This window comes from Etheostoma spectabile, unplaced genomic scaffold (genome assembly GCF_008692095.1).
Source record: "Etheostoma spectabile isolate EspeVRDwgs_2016 unplaced genomic scaffold, UIUC_Espe_1.0 scaffold00008259, whole genome shotgun sequence".
Taxonomy (NCBI): domain Eukaryota; kingdom Metazoa; phylum Chordata; class Actinopteri; order Perciformes; family Percidae; genus Etheostoma; species Etheostoma spectabile.
In genome coordinates this window covers 15,001-36,518 of record NW_022603576.1, presented here as the reverse complement: position 1 = coordinate 36,518, position 21,518 = coordinate 15,001, and the positions used below count along the sequence as shown (strand labels likewise).

At 40.8% G+C, this 21,518-nt stretch overlaps 1 protein-coding gene across 1 annotated transcript in view; it reads left to right on the top strand.

Annotated features, from left to right (window-relative positions):
* Window positions 1-10,163: 10,163 nt before the first annotated feature.
* The window catches only part of myrfl (myelin regulatory factor like), a gene marked incomplete at its 3' end in the record, with an annotated part of 26,349 nt that continues 14,994 nt past the window's right edge, over window positions 10,164-21,518 (top strand). Inside the window, 10 exon segments of the mRNA XM_032508547.1 lie at window positions 10,164-10,312; window positions 12,367-12,460; window positions 14,093-14,154; window positions 14,964-15,390; window positions 16,633-16,836; window positions 16,973-17,168; window positions 17,772-17,848; window positions 18,218-18,328; window positions 18,402-18,495; window positions 20,536-20,736. Coding sequence (XP_032364438.1) covers window positions 10,240-10,312; window positions 12,367-12,460; window positions 14,093-14,154; window positions 14,964-15,390; window positions 16,633-16,836; window positions 16,973-17,168; window positions 17,772-17,848; window positions 18,218-18,328; window positions 18,402-18,495; window positions 20,536-20,736 — 1,539 coding nt within the window.

The following is a 21,518-nucleotide window of genomic DNA, read 5'->3' as shown; positions in this document are numbered from 1 at the left end:
AGCTGGTGATTTAACCCTCATATTGGTCAAATTGCCCCAAAATACCATGATTGATTCCAACGCTCTTTGCCAAGTACAAATCTCTACTTTCATTAATTTTGGGTCTTATTATATTTTATAGCATTGTAAAACAAAGTGAAGTGTTGTTGAAATAGTGTTGAGTAAAAGTTGACATATTCCAGTCTGTGATTATCATCAACACCATTCCTTTAATTTTAGTCTCAATAATTCCTAATTTCTGCTTTTCTAACTCAAACATTAGGTATAATTTCCTATAAATGAGGTTCATGACCATAAATTCCAAAAATAACTGGAAAACTAAAAGGTGTCAAACAAAAGCATCAAAAGTGATGAAATAAGGGACAAAAACGTAAAAAGTTAAAAACATCGAAATAAAAAAGCCTCGGCAAAAGTGTTGACTTTCAATTTTCAACACAAGGTTAAATATGTAAATATATATATATATATAATATAATATATATAATATATTTATATATATATATATATATATATATATATATAAATATACTATATTAATAAACTCAGTAATTGAACACAACACTATTATACGCTTATTTTGAAATTACAGATTAAATTACACAGCATGAGCAGCATGCATGTCATGACTGTTTTCTTTGACTCTGCAACCTTTCACGGGCAGCCCCCCCCAACACACACACACACAAACACACACACAACACACCACACACACACACACACTCATCCATTAGTGCATGTATAGGTACTGAGCAGTGTGTGTAATAGTGTAACCTGTAATTTCCCCTAATTAATAATAAAGTATACGATATTGAATATAAAGCAACAACCTGGCTCTGAAGTGTTTTATGTTTTCATATAATATAAATAATAAACTGCTGTGACTCATTCAGGCTGTGGAAAGGGGTGTGTGTGTGTGTGTGTGTGTGTGTGTGTGTGGGGGGGGGGGGTGTTTAATACATTACAAACGATTACACAATGACCCGCAGCAGCGTGCTGAGCTTTCTGTGGAGGTGAACTCATCGATCCACATCAGACCAGACTGCACCGGGTCCACGATTTCAAAATAACATTCAAGCAGCACCAATGAGCATCAATGTGTTGTCTTCCCGTCTAATTCAACGCTTTTTAACAACGTTTTTAACTTTTTCGTACGTTTTTGTCCCCGTTTTCAACACTTTTGACGCTTTTTATCAACGTTTGTCACTTTTTTTGACGTTTAACCCTCTTGTTGTCCTAAAAAAACTTTGATGAAAGAAACGGTTAAAAAAGCAACAAGTGTCGAAAAAGACGTCGGAAACGTAGATTTTTGATTTTTGTTGGAATTTTTACCCAGAAACCAAAAAGTTGCAGGTCGACGGGAAAAAAACACAAGGTTTTACAACACTTTAGTTTTACAGTTATCTTTGAATTTCTGGTCAATAAACCTCATTCATTGGAAATCATACCTAACGTTTGAGTTAGAAAAGCAGAATTTTCTTCACTTTTTTATACGTTTTTGTCCCTTTTTTCAACACTTTTGCTGCTTTTTTTTATGTCACTTTTTGACGTTTTCAACCCTACGTAACAGTAGCTGCAGGGCGGCTGTGGATCAGTGGTAGGGTGGTGGCCTGCCAGTCGGAAGGTTGGTGGTTCAATCCCTGGTCTCAGTCCCATGTTAAAGTGTCCTTGGGCAAGGCACTGTACACAGAGTTGCCCCCGATGCTGTGAATGTGTGTGAGTGTGTATCTGATGAGCAGGTGTGTAGATGTGTGTGAGTGTGTATCTGATGAGCAGGTGTGTAGATGTGTGTGAGTGTGTATCTGATGAGCAGGTGTGTAGAGGTGTGTGAGTGTGTAGATGTGTGTGAGTGTGTATCTGATGAGCAGGTGTGTAGATGTGTGTGAGTGTGTATCTGATGTGTGTGTGAGTGTGTATCTGATGAGCAGGTGTGTAGATGTGTGTGAGTGTGTATCTGATGTAGAGGTGTGTGAGTGTGTATCTGATGAGCAGGTGTGTAGATGTGTGTGAGTGTGTATCTGATGAGCAGGTGTGTAGATGTGTGTATCTGATGTGTGTGAGTGTGTATCTGATGAGCAGGTGTGTAGATGTGTGTGAGTGAGTGTGTATCTGATGAGCAGGTGTGTAGATGTGAGTGTGTATCTGATGAGCAGGTGTGTAGATGTGAGTGTGTATCTGATGAGCAGGTGTGTGAATGTGTGTGAGTGTGTATCTGATGAGCAGGTGTGTGAATGTGTGTGAGTGTGTATCTGATGAGCAGGTGTGTAGATGTGTGTGAATGTGTGTGAGTGTGATCTGATGAGCAGGTGTGTGAATGTGTGTGAGTGTGTACTGATGAGCAGGTGTGTAGAGTGTGTGTGAGTGTGTATCTGATGAGCAGGTGTGTAGATGGTGTATCTGATGAGCAGGTGTGTAGATGTGTGTGAGTGTGTATCTGATGAGCAGGTGTGTAGATGTGTGTGAGTGTGTTCTGATGAGCAGGTGTGTATTGTTGGTGAGTGTGTATCTGATGAGCAGGTGTGTGAATGTGTGTGAGTGTGTATGTGATGAGCAGGTGTGTAGATGTGTGTGAGTGTGTATCTGATGAGCAGGTGTGTAGATGTGTGTGAGTGTGTATCTGATGAGCAGCCCCGGCCACAGTGTATGAATGTGTGTGTTGGTGAATGTCTCCTGAAGATGTAAAAGCGCTTTGAGCAGTCGTTAGACTAGAAAAGATATATAAATACAGCACATTTAACTTTACAGTATTTTTTGGAATTTATGCTCAATAAACCTCATTCATAGGAAATCATACGTAACGTATGAGTTAGAAAAGCAGAATTTTTTTCACTTTTTCTTACGTTTTTGTCCCTTTTTTCAACACTTTTGATGCTTCTTTTATGTCACTTTTTGACGTTTTCAACCCTACGTAACACTAACTTATTAACTTTAACTTTACAGTAATTTTTGGAATTTATGCTTAATAAACCTCGTTTATAGGAAATTATACCTGATGTTGGAGTTAGAACAGCAGATTTTTTTCCACTTTTATGTTTCGGTCCCTTTTTTCCTCGCCGTTTCAGCCTGGCGTGCTGATTGGCTGATCCAGGGAGCATCATCGCCACGTGTAACTCTGGATTTCCACGTGTCGCTGTAATAACTCGCTGCATGACCAGAGCGTTCCCGGCTGAATCGGGAGTAAATCAACCACAGAAGAAGAATGAGCAGACGGGAAGTGAGTGGGATTCTCAGAAACTCTAAAACGTTTAAGTTAAATGAAATCACTTTGGCTCTAAGCTCTGGTGTGTTGTGGGTAATTGTGCGATTGCGTTAGTTCAGAGTGACTCACCTCGGCTTCGTGTTGTTGTTCTGTCGCAGCCCCGGAAACACGTTGAATCACGACTCTTCTGCAGGATATAAATGTATTGACGTCTTTTTTCAATGTTTGTCACTTTTTTGACGTTTTCAACTATAACACTAACTCGTTAACCCTCCTGGGTTTTTTTTATTTTGTTTTTTTTCATTTTTAATCTGTTTATTGATCCCCAATGGGGAAATTACAACCTTTACCTGTTGTCCTGGGCTCATATTTGACCCATTTTCCAAAAGTTTCTATATCAGAAATAGACCATGAAAAATTGACATTAGAACAATGGGGTGGAAAAAAAACACAAAGGTCAAAAAGCAGAGAGACAAACATCGCAAAAAGTGACAAAAAACGTTGATAAAAGCTTCAGAAACGTTGAAAAAAGCAACAAATGTCCAAAAAGACGTTGGAGGCGTTAAAAAAAAAGTTTCAATTTTCAAATTTTGACCCGGAAAACCCAAAAGTTTCAGGTCGACGGGAAGACAACACGAGGCTTAACTTTAGTTTTACAGTTATTTTATGTTCAATAAACCTCATTCATAAGAAGTTATACCTGATGTTTGAGTTAGAAAAGCAGAGTTTTCTCCACTTTTTCTTACGTTTTTGTCCTTTTTCAACACTTTTGAAGCTTTTTTTTTCAATATTTGTCACTTGTTTGACGTTTTCAACACTACGTAACACTAATTTATTAACCCTCCTGTTGTCCTGGGCTCATATTTGACCATTTTCCAAAAGTTTTCTATATCAGAAATAGACCATGAAAAATTGACATTAGAACAAAAAAGCAACAAATGTCAAAAAGACGTTGGAGACGTTAAACAAATGTTTCAATTTTAACATTTTGACCCGAAAAACCAAAATAAGTTGCAGGTCTACGGGAAGACAACGCAAGGCTTAACTTTAGTTTTACAGTTATTTTTGGAATTTATGGTCATTAAACCTCATTTATAGGAAATTATACCTGATGTTTGAGTTAGAAATGCAGAGTTTTCTCCACTTTTTCTTACGTTTTGGTCCTTTTTTCAACACTTTTGGAGCTTTTTTTCAATGTTTTTGACGTTTTCAACTATAACACTAACTCGTTAACCCTCCTGTTTTTTTTTTTATTTTGTTTTTTTTCATTTTTAATCTGTTTATTGATCCCCAATGGGGAAATTACAACCTTTACCTGTTGTCCTGGGCTCATATTTGACCTATTTTCCAAAAGTTTCTATTTCAGAAACAGAAATAAAAATTGACATTAGAACAATGGGGCGAAAAAAAACACAAAGGTCAAAAAGTGACAAAAAACGTTGATAAAAGCTTCAGAAACGTTGAAAAAAGCAACAAATGTCCAAAAAGACGTTGGAGGCGTTAAAAAAAAAGTTTCAATTTTCAAATTTTGACCCGGAAAACCCAAAAGTTTCAGGTCTACGGGAAGACAACACGAGGCTTAACTTTAGTTTTACAGTTATTTTATGTTCAATAAACCTCATTCATAAGAAGTTATACCTGATGTTTGAGTTAGAAAAGCAGAGTTTTCTCCACTTTTTCTTACGTTTTTGTCCTTTTTTCAACACTTTTGAAGCTTTTTTTCAATATTTGTCACTTGTTTGACGTTTTCAACACTACGTAACACTAATTTATTAACCCTCCTGTTGTCCTGGGCTCATATTTGACCCATTTTCCAAAAGTTTCTATATCAGAAATAGACCATGAAAAATTGACATTAGAACAAAAAAGCAACAAATGTCAAAAAAGACGTTGGAGACGTTAAACAAATGTTTCAATTTTAACATTTTGACCCGAAAAACCAAAATAAGTTGCAGGTCTACGGGAAGACAACGCAAGGCTTAACTTTAGTTTTACAGTTATTTTTGGAATTTATGGTCATTAAACCTCATTTATAGGAAATTATACCTGATGTTTGAGTTAGAAATGCAGAGTTTTCTCCACTTTTTCTTACGTTTTGGTCCTTTTTTCAACACTTTTGGAGTTTTTTTTCAATGTTTTTGACGTTTTCAACTATAACACTAACTCGTTAACCCTCCTGGTTTTTTTTTATTTGTTTTTTTTATTTTTAATCTGTTTATTGATCCCCAATGGGGAAATTACAACCTTTACCTGTTGTCCTGGGCTCATATTTGACCTATTTTCCAAAAGTTTCTATTTCAGAAACAGAACATAAAAATTGACATTAGAACAATGGGGCGAAAAAAAACACAAAGGTCAAAAGGTAGAGAGACAAACATCGCAAAAAGTGACAAAAAACGTTGATAAAAGCTTCAGAAACGTTGAAAAAAGCAACAAATGTCCAAAAAGACGTTGGAGGCGTTAAAAAAAAAAGTTTCAATTTTCAAATTTGACCCGGAAAACCAAAAGTTTCAGGTCGACGGGGAAGACAACACGAGGCTTAACTTTAGTTTTACAGTTATTTTATGTTCAATAAACCTCATTCATAAGAAGTCATACCTGATGTTTGAGTTAGAAAAGCAGAGTTTTCTCCACTTTTTCTTACGTTTTTGTCCTTTTTTCAACACTTTTGAAGCGTTTTTCAATATTTTGTCACTTGTTTGACGTTTTCAACACTACGTAACACTAATTTATTAACCCTCCTGTTGTCCTGGGCTCATATTTGACCCATTTTCCAAAAGTTTCTATGTCAGAAATAGACCATGAAAAATTGACATTAGAACAATGGGGCGAAAAAAAAAACGTTGATAAAAGCTTCAGAAACGTTGAAAAAAGCAACAAATGTCAAAAAAGACGTTGGAGACGTTAAACAAATGTTTCAATTTTAACATTTTGACCCGAAAAACCAAAATAAGTTGCAGGTCTACGGGAAGACAACGCAAGGCTTAACTTTAGCTTTACAGTTATTTTTGGAATTTATGGTCATTAAACCTCATTTATAGGAAATTATACCTGATGTTTGAGTTAGAAATGCAGAGTTTTCTCCACTTTTTCTTACGTTTTGGTCCTTTTTTCAACACTTTTGGAGCTTTTTTTCAATGTTTTTGACGTTTTCAACTATAACACTAACTCGTTAACCCTCCTGGTTTTTTTTATTTTGTTTTTTTTCATTTTGAATCTGTTTATTGATCCCCAATGGGGAAATTACAACCTTTACCTGTTGTCCTGGGCTCATATTTGACCTATTTTCCAAAAGTTTCTATTTCAGAAACAGAAAATAAAAAATTGACATTAGAACAATGGGGCAAAAAAACAACAAACAAAGGTCAAAAAGCAGAGAGACAAACATCGCAAAAAGTGACAAAAAACGTTGATAAAAGCTTCAGAAACGTTGAAAAAAGCAACAAATGTCAAAAAAGACGTTGGAGGCGTTAAAAAAAAAGTTTCAATTTTCAAATTTTGACCCGGAAAACCCAAAAGTTTCAGGTCTACGGGAAGACAACACGAGGCTTAACTTTAGTTTTACAGTTATTTTTGGAATTTATGGTCATTAAACCTCATTCATAGGAAATTATACCTGATGTTTGAGTTAGAAAAGCAGCGTTTTTGTCCCTCTTTTCAACACTTTTGATGCTTTTTTTCAATGTTTGTCACTTTTTTGACGTTTTCAACACCAACCTATTAACCCTCCTGTGGTCCTGGGCTCATATTTAATCCATTTTCCAAAAGTTTCTATATCAGAAATAGACCATAAAATTCCATAAGAATCGGAAAAAAGTGAGAAAAAAACTTTGATAAAAGGTTCAGAAACGTTGAAAAAAAAAAAAGACAAGTGGAAATGATACCCATGTGTGAGGTAGAAAAGCCGACATTTTTTAAACGTTTTCTTACATTTTGACCCCTTACATTTGACTTTTTGTCACTTTTTTGACGTTTTCAACACTACCGCTAACGCTAAGCTCTGATTGGCTGTGGGTAATTGTGCGATTGCGTTAGTTCAGACTCAGAGTGACTCACCTCGGCTTCGTGTTGTTCTTCTGGTTAAATCACGGGTCTCCTGCAGATTATTAACATCCACGATGCGTCACGATCACATGAAAACTTTAACGGAAGCGAATTTCTCGTGACTGATGACGGAAACCTCAAACTGGGTACGACACGACTCCAACAGCTGATTGATGACTGATGATGATGTCATCAGTCAGACGACCTTTAATTAAAGGGGAAGTATGTTGTTTTTAGCTTAATTTACCTTTGGATTCATTGGAATGGTTATATGACTTGAGAGAGCTGTGGAGGGGGGGGCTCTATAGAGAAACCTGTGGGGGGGCTCTGTAGTGAAACCTGTAGGGGGGGGGGGGGGGGGCTCTATAGTGAAACCTGTAGGGGGGGTGTTCTGTAGACCTGCTGGACAGACAGAGACTCAGCTGAATTTATCTGGAATTATTCTTACTTTTTTAGATTCAACACTGTTGTCAGTAAAATATATATGTATATATATGTATATATATATATACATATGTATATATATATGTATATATGTATATATATATACATACTTGATACACTTTTTTAGACTCTTTTCCCTAATTATTCTTGTTTATTGTTGTTTGACAGAAACCTGTTCTTACCATCCATGAATTTAAATCCACAATTATCAACAATTAGTCGTTGCTGCCACCTGCAGACTAAAGGCCGGTACTGCACGTTGGATGACTGTCATTTAACTCTTCATGCAGTACTTCCCAAAATGTTGACATATTATATGTTATATACTATATATTACATATTATATGTTATAGGTTTGAGTTTCAGGGTTACAAGGTTGGGAATGAATGAACGTCAATGAGCGTCCTCACAAGTACAGAGAAACAAATGTGTGTCTGTGTGCAGTTCCAGCCAGATTTATGGCTTTATTACACACACACACACACACACACACACACACACACACACACACACACACTCAGACAGACACTAGGTGTGTTATAGGCCTGCGTCAGGTGTGTGACTGTGTTTCACCTGTTTCCTGTTCAAAGCTCAAAGTTCAGACGGACCGAGACGCCTCACTCAACAAGAAGAAGAAGAATTGAAGTCTGAAAGGAGTTCAGTCTCACATCTACCCCCCAGAAACCACTTCTCACACATCTGGGGGAGGTCTGCGTCGGCCTCTGATGGGACATGGACTGGACCTGAAGACGGGCTGTCGGACGCGCTCCGAGACCGCCGACGGATCCACGGCCTGACGGCCATTTTGGAGAGACAGACAGGTGTGTCTGAACAGGTATGATCCCAGCGAAGAGAATATCCCGTGTTGCATGTTGTAGTTTTGGAATCATCAGTAAAATCTGAATGAAAACAGCTAAATATGAAACAAAAGAAATTCACCTTTCAAAATAAGACTTGACGAAACCGAAAGTGCTTAAAGAGACGCTGAGCAGTTTGGGCCATTTCCTCGTTCTTTGCTCGCTTCTTGTTTGCAGGTTTCTCATAGAGCCCCCCCTACAGGTTTCTCTACAGAGCCCCCCCTACAGGTTTCTCTACAGAGCCCCCCCTACAGGTTTCTCTGTAGAGCCCCCCTACAGGTTTCTCTATAGAGCCCCCCCTACAGGTTTTTCTACAGAGCCCCCCTACAGGTTTCTCTATAGAGGCCCCCTAAGGTTTCTCTACAGAGCCCCCCCTACAGGTTTCTCTACAGAGCCCCCCCTACAGGTTTCTCTATAGAGCCCCCCTAAAGGTTTCTCTATAGAGCCCCCCCACAGGTTTCTCTATAGAGGCCCCCCTACAGGTTTCTCTACAGAGCCCCCCCTACAGCTTTTTGCGTGGTGTGTCTGTTGCGTGTGAGCGGCGTGTCTGTTGCGTGTCTGTTGCGTGGTGTGAGCGTGTCTGTTGCGTGTCTGTTGCGTGTCTGTTGCATGTGAGCTGCGTGTCTGTTGCGTGTCTGTTGCGTGGTGTGAGCGTGTCTGTTGCGTGTCTGTTGCATGTGAGCGGCGTGTCTGTTGCGTGTCTGTTGCGTGGTGTGAGCGGCGTGTCTGTTGCGTGTCTGTTGCATGTGAGCGGCGTGTCTGTTGCGTGTCTGTTGCATGTGAGCGGCGTGTCTGTTGCGTGGTGTGAGCGTGTCTGTTGCGTGGTGTGAGCGTGTCTGTTGCGTGTCTGTTGCGTGTCTGTTGCATGTGAGCGGCGTGTCTGTTGCGTGTCTGTTGCGTGGTGTGAGCGGCGTGTCTGTTGCATGTGAGCGGCGTGTCTGTTGCGTGTCTGTTGCATGTGAGCGGCGTGTCTGTTGCGTGGTGTGAGCGTGTCTGTTGCGTGTCTGTTGCATGTGAGCGGCGTGTCTGTTGCGTGTCTGTTGCATGTGAGCGGCGTGTCTGTTGCGTGGTGTGAGCGTGTCTGTTGCGTGGTGTGAGCGTGTCTGTTGCGTGTCTGTTGCATGTGAGCGGCGTGTCTGTTGCGTGTCTGTTGCATGTGAGCGGCGTGTCTGTTGCGTGTCTGTTGCGTGGTGTGAGCGTGTCTGTTGCGTGGTGTGAGCGTGTCTGTTGCGTGGTGTGAGCCTGTCTGTTGCGTGTGCGTGGCGACACACGTGGTGACGCTTCCTGTTTGCCAGGTGTTTAACAGGTGAATGAAACTAAAACAAGTGACTTGAAATGAACTATCTATGTGTTGTATTTATCCAACCAGGATTACTAGTCTTTCGACCAGTACTTAACTGAACTGAAATTAAACGATAAAACCACGTGTGCATTGATGCAAGCCCACATGCTAATGATAATGCTAACGCTAACCGCCCCTTACTACTGCACATACTAAGGTTAGCTTAGCATGATACGACATGCAACCCCCGGTTTAAATGAAGGCATGGGCCCCATTGACAGTATTTGTAAGTTCTCTTTAAATTTGCATTAATGTAGTTCCTGACTGTGTCAACCCTGCAGGTCCAGCTCCAGGGGGGGCCCTCCCGGTCCCTCTGACTGCCCAGCTCCAGCCCCCCCCCCCCCCTGCTGGGCAGCATGGAGCCCGGCGCGGCCCGGCCGCCGCTCCAGGTGCTGGGAGAGAACGAGGCGCTGCAGCAGTTCTTCAGCGGTGAGCACCTGCGTGTGGTCTGCTTATTGCAGAGAGTCTGGTTGTCATGATGCTAGCACGGTGGCTAAGGAGTTAGCACTTCTGCCTCACAGCAAGAAGGTTGTTGGTTCAAATCCAGGTCGTTCCGGGCCTTTCTGTGTGGAGTTTGTATGTTCCCCCCTTTGTGTTTGCGTGGGTTTCCTCCCACCGTAAGAGGCATGCATGCTGGGTTGAAAAATAGCCAGTTGACTAACACTGGTGAAGTTACATAAATGTGCATTGTCCTAATCAAATAAATTTCATAAATAAACATGTGAGATTAATTTCCTATTTTCAGACAGAAGGACCTGACTTAAAATCGTAAAGTACAGGTTGATTCAATGACTTCTTAAGGAGATTGACCCTCCTGTTGTTCCATTTTCAAAAGATTTCTAAATCAGAAATGTGTGTTTCCTTCAAACAAATTGTAAAATAAGTTTTGTTGATGGTTCCATACAAGACTTATTATTATCGTTATTAATCTTTTTGGGATGACTCCTGCAAGGAAATTGAAATTTCCAGCATCAGTTTTCAGCAAGAAAAATACAATATAGAGAGAATAAAAGACAGTATAAAGGTAACAATAATAACAGTAATAATAATAACAACAACGCTCCTCACAAGTTGAATAACTGATCAGTTCACTATGTTCATTACATTTGGGTGTTTTACTTAATTTGTAGCATTTTATAGCAAAAAAGTGACAAAAACAACAAAAACGTCCAAAACAACGCAGAATTAAATCAACATTACATGGTAAAAAGTGAAAAAGACCTTTGGGAAAAGTTACTGGTCCTGGAAGTGGTTCAAGTGGTCCTTACAGAGTCTCCAGGACCCCCAAGGAAGGCCGTGCTGGTCCTTACAGAGTCTCCAGGACCCCCAAGGAAGGCCGTGCTGGTCCTTACAGAGTCTCCAGGACCCCCAAGGAAGGCCGTGCTGGTCCTTACAGAGTCTCCAGGACCCCAAGGAAGGCCGTGCTGGTCCTTACAGAGTCTCCAGGACCCCCAAGGAAGGCCGTGCTGGTCCTTACAGAGTCTCCAGGACCCCCAAGGAAGGCCGTGCTGGTCCTTACAGAGTCTCCAGGACCCCCAAGGAAGGCCATGCTGGTCCTTACAGAGTCTCCAGGACCCCTAAGGAAGGCCATGCTGGTCCTTACAGAGTTTCCAGGACCCCTAAGGAAGGCCGTGCTGGTCCTTAGGATGGAGATAGGGGATTCAAGTTGTCCTGGAAGTGGTCCCAAGGGTGGTATATTATAAATTTGGTAGGCTGCCAGTGCCCTGAGCAGTTGGTGGGGCAGGTGCGGTGCCTTGCTCAAGGGCACCCAGCAGTGCCCAGGATGTGAAGATGCATCTCTCCAGCTACCAATCTACACTGTGGTCCGTACCGGGACTTGAACCAGCAACCTTCTTGTTCCCAACCCAGCTCCCTTTGGGCTGAGCTACTGCCACCCAAAAAAACCAAAACTGATACTTTAAGGGAAGTTCATGGTTAATTTGGCCCTAGCGAGATTTGAACTCACGACCCCTGGTTTACTAGACCAGTGCTCTAACCTCTGATGGGGTCAGGGGGTCTGAGTCCAGGGGTCGATGAGTAGAAGGAAGTTTTATGGGACCTTGAAGAGGTTCAAGTGATCCTTACAGAGTCTCCAGGACCCCTAAGGAAGGCCATGCTGGTCCTTACAGAGTCTCCAGGACCCCTAAGGAAGGCCATGCTGGTCCTCAGGATGGAGAAAGGGATCCTTAAGGAGATTCAAGTTGTCCTGGAGGTGGTACCTTGTTTCATACAAGAAGTTCTTTTGAACCTTGGGGGGGGTCCAGCAGAATTTTCTATCATGGTGTTTTTCCACTGCATGGTGCCTACTCGACTCGCCTTGTTAGGATGAGATAAGATAAGATGAGATAAACAAGTGTCTGACAAAGAAGTACCGTTGGTTTTCCAATAACGTGTGTGTGTGTCTGTGTGTGTGTGTGTGTTTGTGTGTGTGTGTGTGTGTGTGTGTGTGTGTGTGTGGTGTGTGTGTGTGTGTGTACCCTCAGGTCAGGATGTCAGTGGCGTGTTGGACAGTACCGTTGCCGTGGATACCAGCATCCTGGAGCAGTACCTCAGCAACGACATGGACCCCAACAGCTTGTAAGAGTCACACTCACATGAAACCAGCTCAATAACTCTCCTGGAACATTTGATTTTATATTAATTTGCTCAGTAATGATCCTACAAAGTCTAATACACATATAGCTTTTAATGTCATTATGTTTTACAACATTAAAGAGGGAAGTTAGTATGTAGTAAAATGTGTGTATAGTACCACAACAGGGGAGTCTTACATCCTCATTCATGGAAACACAGCCTGTTTGTTATGTAACACACACACAGATGGCATTGACCTGGTTGGTTATCAGCTGAGTGAAGGTTGTAAATACAGTGTGATAACATGGATAAAAAGCTTTTTATGGAATTAGAATTGCGACCAACAACCCAACATTTTCTAGAAAGCATTTTCACAGATACCACCTTCATTATTACTGGGAGCATAGACAAATAAAGAAATGGACCAACTGGTCCCGTTGCTCTGGAAGAGACGGAGAGGTAGGTATATGTTAGGAGATAACATAGGTACAAGCTAATTACTGCTAACTAACATGCTAGTTAACATTAACATAGGCACAGGCTAATTACTGCTAACTAACATGCTAGTTAACATTAACATAGACACAGGCTAATTACTGCTAACTAACATGCTAGTTAACATTAATATAGGCACAGGCTAATTACTGCTAACTGACATGCTAGTTGACATTAACATAGGCTCAGGCTAATTACTGCTAACTAACATGCTAGTTAACATTAACATAGACACAGGCTAATTACTGCTAACTAACATGCTAGTTAACATTAACATAGGCACAGGCTAATTACTGCTAACTACCATGCTAGTGAACATTAACATAGGCACAGGCTAATTACTGCTAACTAACATGCTAGTTAACATTAATATAGGCACAGGCTAATTACTGCTAACTGACATGCTAGTTAACATTAACATAGGCACAGGCTAATTACTGCTGACTAACACGCTAGTTGACATTAACATAGGCTCAGGCTAATTACTGCTAACTAACACGCTAGTTGACATTAACATAGGCACAGGCTAATTACTGCTAACTAACATGCTAGTTAACATTAACATAGGCACAGGCTAATTACTGCTATCTAACATGCTAGTTAACATTAACATAGGCACAGGCTAATTACTGCTAACTAACATGCTAGTTAACATTAACATAGGCACAGGCTAATTACTGCTATCTAACATGCTAGTTAACATTAACATAGGCACAGGCTAATTACTGCTAATTAACATGCTAGTTAACATTAACATACTGTACTATACGGTGATTTGTTAGCCTATTTTTATAAAAACGTCTGCTACGGAGCCATAACGTTATCTACAAGGTAACGGAGCCTTTTATACATTGTCGTGTTTCTTTAGAAAGAAACAACGGACAAATAGAGTCTTTAAACGCTTCAGATGTAAAGTTATTCGCTGTCAAAGTGGCGCCAAAACGAATGGGAGTCAATGGGATGCTAACGGCAGGTGATGGCTTGATAGCATTAAAATGGCGCCATGGGAGCTACGCTTGGAGAGGAGAGCCCCCCCCCACCCCCTTGACCCCACTGATCCAGTTTGCAAGCTGCCGACTAAAAACCACTGGGTTACCAGATACCCCCCAACACTATCGATGTGTTTGTTTGTTTTCCCAGCATGCTCCCTGATTCTCCTCCTGACTCAATCTCAGAGGTTTGTTCACCTGCACAGATTCCAGGTATGGTTCACAGCTTAAAACACTACATTTAAGGGTTTTAATTAGTGCTGTCAGTTAAACCCATTTTAACGGTGTCAGTGTTGTTGTTGCGACATTAAAGTTGTTTCTGTCCTAGCAAACTTTTTTTTAGTTTTCTTTTTTAGTTTTTTTTTTTCCCATGCTGTTGCAACATCTAGTGACGTTAGAAAAAACTACAACACCCACCAGATCTAGCTAGACCGGAAACACAACAACAGGCACGACGTAGAGACGCCGTTTGGGCTCGCGAGCCGGCCAAAGAGTCGGAACGTTACGTTTTGAGTGGATGGCGAGCGCGAGACAACAAAATGGACGCCGATAAGATTCAGTGTGAGATGTTATTTGCTCAAAGTGTGAATGTTAGTGTGAAAATGAACACTACGGTACACAGTACAGTACACATATATACATATATACAGCCTGCTGTAGTGTTCATTTTCACACTATACATGTATGTACATATAGAACACTACAGTAGATTTTATGCCAATGTTGTTTTCAATAAAAAACTAATTGAGGAACATTTAGAATAGATAACAATGTGCGATTAATTGTGAGTTACTATGAAATTAATGCGATTAATCAAGATTAAATATTGTAATCATTTGATAGTTTTAATAATTGATAGCTTTGTCTTTTCCTAAAGCTCAGCAGCTCAAATTCACGCACTAAAGTTTGCTAAAGTTTAACTACACACAAAATCTTCACAAAAATGTATTTCTTTATGCCTTTGCAAGCAGAGAGACGTGAACCTGTTCCGTTAAATATACCGTACTTCTCTTATTTGGCAGACTACCAACACAAGCCACCTTATTGGTCGAACCAGCAGACCCCCCCTGACGTGTTCCAGCCATCCCACCCGCCGGCGCCTTTGTCGTCCTGTTGCTTTAAGGATCGAGGCCCCGCCCTCGCCCACCACGAGCCGCTGACCCACGAACAGCTCCACAGTTTGGGTCTCACAAACATTAACATCCAGTCTGGGACCGCACCTGGTCCCCGTACCCCCCTGCAACGACCCCCACACCGCTCACCTGAAGACACACGCTACCTGAATCCAGAGAGCTGCTCGCAGGTTTACACCCCCCCTACACCACCTTCCCCGCCACTGCACCCTTCAAACAGCTTTGTAACACCCTGCACTGGTCCGGTCCTGGTCTCAGATGTAGCCACGCCCCCTTCAGCCTGTCTTCTGGGCTACACCGCCACGCTAAACACCTGGTAAACACACCTCCAGCATGGTCAGATTTGTGGCTTTTGTCGCCATTTTGTCCTTTTTTACACTATGCCTGGCTGAACAAATATGTCATAAGAAGGACCTTGAAGTAGCAGCCTGAGTTCCTCTGAAAAGGAACCTCAAAGCCAGAGACCTTAGCAAAGACTCTGGATCCGGACTCTAGCTAGTAACCAAGGAACAGCCGAACAGACTCCAGAGGACCTCAAGTTGTGGTCCAGTTGATAATAGGACAGAAGTTCACAGACGTATCTTAATCCTAGTCAGTTGAGTTTTAACATCAGTTCTGCAATTACCTAGTAGACAGTGAAGGCAACATTAGATAGATGGATAGATAGATAGATAGATAGATAGATAGATAGATAGATAGATAGATGATAGATAGATGGATGGATGGATGGATGGATGGATGGATGATGATGGATGGATAGATAGGTAGATAGGTAGATAAGTAGATAGTTATATAGATAGATAGATAGATAGATAGATAGGTAGATAGATAGATAGGTAGATAGATAGATAGGTAGATAGATAGATAGATAGGTAGATAGGTAGATAGATAGATAGATAGATAGATAGATAGATAGATAGATAGATAGATAGATGGGTATATATTCTCAAATGGAGAAAACAGGACTGTTCCTCCATTAAATGTGAGGTCAGAGTTCAATAGGACTCACAGATTTCTATCTACAGATTGATTGCTGATTGACAAACTGAAAATGTTGTTTTAGATCAGATGGAAGGAGTTGGACATGTTGGACATCCACCAATTAATCTCGATTTAATAAGAGCAAGTGCCACTGCCACCAGGTGTCATAAAAACATACAGCATGGTGTCATCGGCATGACTGTAGTGGAACTTATAATAAGCCTTGCGGCACACCACAAGTAACATGGGCAGTAGAGGAGGAAGTATTGTTGTTGAGGTCCTATATTGTCCTATAGACGCCTACCTTCTTCTGGTGAAGTCCCCGGCATCCAACACAACCAAGTGCCATTGATAACTCTCAGGGAGTCCTAGACCTGAAAATCAGACTCATCCTGTGTGGTCAGCAAATTATGGACAATTATCACCTTTTCTGTCACATTTATACCTAAACCTAATGAGGTAAAAACTAACTTTCAGATGAACAAAGTAACTATGAATTAACTTTGGTGATAAAAAGACAATATGGTGACTGTGTCAGTCAGGGATTGAACTCTGAATCTGTCTAATCCTGCTCCAGCTCCCCAGGGAGGACAAAGAGGAGGAGATCTGAGTCCGAGGACCCATCAGTAGGAATTGAGGCTTCCTGCAGTGAAGGAGACGGGACTCAAGGTAGCAGTACAGGGAACAGTGGAGGTGGTCTGGGATCCTACCAGCTGCTAACGTGGGAACAGTATAGGCTGGAACATTGGAGTACTTTATACTGCAGCAGTTACCAGACACTGTGAGTATAAAACCAGCTGAATCTGGGTTTTTAACATCACATCTGGCCGATAGTTGTTGAGATATCTTGCTCTGGTCAGAACGTCTGATATCTCCATCCTTACACCAAGCACCTGCACCTGCTCCCGCCTTTCCAGGTCTCCGCTGGCCTACCACGTTGACACAGACAAAGGCTTCAACTACTCTGCGGCTGACGAGGCCTTTGTCTGCCAGAAGAAAAACCACTTCCAGGTCACGGTTCACATCGGCGTGGCTGCAGAGCCCCGATACGTCCGAACACAGGGCGGGCCGCAGCAGGTTGACCACTTCCAGATTAAAGTGTTTGGGATCAAGGTGCGTACGAGACACTTCAACCCTTCTCTCTACGCTCAAAGACTAGCAAAATATAGAAAAAGAAGTGTTTGTTCCCTTTGTTACATAGACATTAGTGAGTTAAGATAAATTACACTAAGTCAGTTTGCAATCTACAATAAAAACTCATCCAGAACTTTGACTGAAAAACTGTAAAATTCCTCTCAAAACTAAATGATTCCCAAGCCCAGGGACTACGGGAGGACATTAGCAATTCACTACAACCTGGCATAAGACATCTATTAATTTCTTTGGTGCATTGTCCCTGTTACATTGAATAAATTACACAATTAAAGATCCATATCAGTTTGGGTCCAGTGCAGATCTTGGACCAGGACATATTTAACCTAGTTCAGCATTGAAGCTTATTGAAGACCAAGAATCTAGAGTCACTAGAGTCGTGTTGCCAAACTACTGTCAACAAAACTAAATCTGGGAAGAATGGGTGACTTACTAGTATCTTACAAAAGCCACTTTGGCTGCTCGAGAATCTGGAAAGCTGCTGAATGTTGTGGGGAACATGACCAGCAGGTTCAGTGTTCAGTATTTCTTCTTCGTGATACCTGTATGTCTCGCTTCTCCCAGCTGGAATCTCCGAGCCACCAGGTGACTATTGAGCAATCTCAGCCGGACCGCAGCAAGAAGCCCTTCCACCCCGTCAGGTAGATAACAGACTAAGTATTACTAAATGTGCTATGGCCTATTGCACTAGCTTCTAGGTAGTAGTTGGGAGACTGTGTGTACTACGGGTGGACCAGTACACAGAAGTCACGGTTTGGTTCATACCTCGGTTCAGACATCCCGATTGGTTCGGTACAATGGAGGGGAAAGCAAAACAAAAAGGCAGAATGTTTTTTTATTGTGCACATGCACATGGGACATCTCAGGCTGGACCACCTGGTCTTACACAGTCTCCCCCCTGAGCCAGCTGCAACAGCCTGAAGTGTGTTAAGTCAGATGTGAACAGGAAAGAATAAGTAGCCCATTACACACCTTTACTCCAGATATAAGCAATGAATCACCATCCCCAGGGTCAGTCTACCCGGCGGCAAAATCACCAAGGTGACGCTCGGCCGGCTCCACTTCAGCGAGACGACGTCCAACAACATGAGGAAGAAAGGCAAACCCAACCCGGACCAGAGGTGCGTGATTGGTTAACGAACGAACCCGGGAACACTACTCAGAGCTAGGTGCTGACTCTGTGTTTGTGTGTAGGTATTTCCAGATGGTGGTCGGTCTGTACGCCGCTGTGGTCGGGGGGGAGATGCTCCTCCTCACGGCTCTGGTGTCGGAGAGAATCATCGTCAGGGTAACAAGTACAAACCATGAACTAATGATCAGGGCTGTAGGACTCAAGATCGTTTTTCTATGGTCTCGGACTTGTCTCCGACTCGCTAGTATTTCGACTCGGATTTGTCTCGGTCTCGGTCTCGGCCGCTGGTCTTGCCCAATATGGCTTCTGGTCTGGACTGAGTCCCAAAACCCAAAATGATTGTCTTGATACTGTCATGCATAAGACCTTTATTCTGTCCTGGACTCGGTCTTGACTTGGACTCGAACCTTTTTGTACTGGGTCTTGTCTTGGACTCAACAAGTCCTGGTCTTGGACTTGTCTTGGACTCTACTAAGGTGGTCTTGACTACAGCCCTGATTAGTATATAGACATATTAGTTTATAGATATAGTAGTATATATAGTAGATGCCAAGAAACCACACAGTCATTATACAGTACTATCACTTTAAATCCTTTTCCTATCCCTTTAATATTCCCTTTAATATTCCCTTTAATAATCTCTTTAATATTCCCTTTAATATTCCCTTTAATATTCCCTTTAATATTCCCTTTAATAATCTCTTTAATATTCCCTTTAATAATCCCTTTAATAATCCCTTTGATATTTCCTTTAATATTCCCTTTAATATTACCTTTAATAATCCCTTTAATAATCCCTTTAATATTCTCTTTAATATTACCTTTAATATTCCCTTTAATAATCCCTTTAATAATCCCTTTAATATCTCTTTAATATTCCCTTAATAATCTCTTTGATATTCCCTTTAATATTCCCTTTAATAATCTATTTAATATTCCCTTTAATAATCCCTTTAATATTACCTTTAATATTCCCTTAATAATCCCTTTAATAATCCCTTTAATAATTTCTTTAATATTCCCTTTAATAATCCCTTTAATATTCCCTTTAATATTCCCTTTAATAATCCGTTTAATATTCCTTTTAATATTCCCTTTAAATCCTCTTTAATAACCCCTTAATATTCCCTTTAATAATCTCTTAATATTCCCTTTAATAATCTCTTAATATTCCCTTTAATAATCCCTTTAATATTCCCTTAATAATCTCTTTAATATTCCCTTTAATAATCTCTTTAATATTCCCTTTAATAATCTCTTTAATATTCCCTTTAATAATCCCTTTAATAATCCCTTTAATATTCCCTTTAATATTCCCTTTAATAATCTCTTTAATATTCCCTTTAATATTCCCTTTAATAATCTCTTTAATATTCCCTTTAATAATCCCTTTAATATTCCTTTAATATTCCCTTTAATAATCTCTTTAATATTCCCTTTAATATTCCCTTTAATAATCTCTTTAATATTCCCTTTAATAATCCCTTTAATATTCCCTTTAATAATCTCTTTAATATTCCCTTTAATAATCTCTTTAATATTCCCTTTAATAATCCCTTTAATATTCCCTTTAATAATCCGTTTAATATTCCTTTTAATAATCCCTTTAATAATCCCTTTAATATTCTCTTTAATATTCCCTTTAATAATCTCTTTAATATTCCCTTTAATATTCCCTTTAATAATCCCTTTAATAATTTCTTTAATATTCCCTTTAATAATCTCTTAATATTCCTTTAATAATCTCTTTAATATTCCCTTAATAATCCCTTTAATATTCCCTTTAATAATCCGTTTAATATTCCTTTTAATATTCCCTTTAATATTCCCTTAATAATCTCTTTAATATTCCCTTTAATAATCTCTTTAATATTCCCTTTAATAATCCCTTTAATAATCCCTTAATATTCCCTTTAATATTCCCTTTAAATCCTCTTTAATATTCCCTTTATATTCCCTTTAAATCCTCTTTAATATTCCTTTAATATTCCCTTTAAATCCTCTTTAACATTCCCTTTAATATTCCCTTTAAATCCTCTTTAATATTCCCTTTAATAATCCCTTTAATATTCCCTTTAACATTCCCTTTAAATCCTCTTTAATAATCCCTTTAATAATCCCTTTAATATTCCCTTTAATATTCCCTTTAAATCCTCTTTACTAATCCCTTTGATATTCCCTTTGATGTCTCCCCAGGCCTCTAACCCGGGTCAGTTTGAGACGGAGGGCGAGGCCATGTGGCAGCGCGGGGGGGTGCAGGACTCCGTGGTGTGCCAGGGCCGCGTGGGCATCAACACCGACTCCCCTGACGAGGCGCTGGTCGTCTGCGGCAACGCCACGGTGATGGGCGCCGTCATGCAGCCGTCGGACTGCCGCGCCAAGGAAAACATACAGGAAGTAAGACGATGACATCATCTTCATAACTCCTCCCTCTGAGGGTCCGACACACACACACACGCACACACACACACGCACACACACACGCACACACACACACGCACACACGCACACACACACAAACACACACACACACACACACACGCACACAAACGCACACACACACACAAACGCACACACACCACGCACACACGCACACACACACAAACACACACACACACGCACACACACACACAAACGCACACGCACACACACACACACACACAACACACACACACACACACACACACACACACACACACACACACACACTTACAATTGGGTAGTTAAAAAGAACATTGATGTAGGACAACGGGTCAATTTTGAACCCTCATGTTGTCCCCATGTTGTCTTCATGTTGTCTTCATGTTGTCCTCATGTCGCCCTCATGTCGTCCTCATGTCGTCCTCATATTGTCCTCATGTTGTCCTCATGTCGTCCTCATGTCCTCATGTTGTCCTCATGTTGTCCTCATGTCGTCCTCATGTTGTCCTCATGTCGCCCTCATGTCGTCCTCATGTCGTCCTCATGTCGTCCTCATGTTGTCTTCATGTCGTCCTCATGTCGCCCTCATGTCGTCCTCATGTTGTCCCCATGTTGTCCCCATGTTGTCCTTTGTCCTCATGTTGTCCTCATGTTGTCCTCATGTTGTCCTCATGTTGTCCTCATGTCGTCCTCATGTTGTACATATCAATGTTCTTTTTATTTCACCAAAATAACATAATTGATTCCTGCTCATCTGC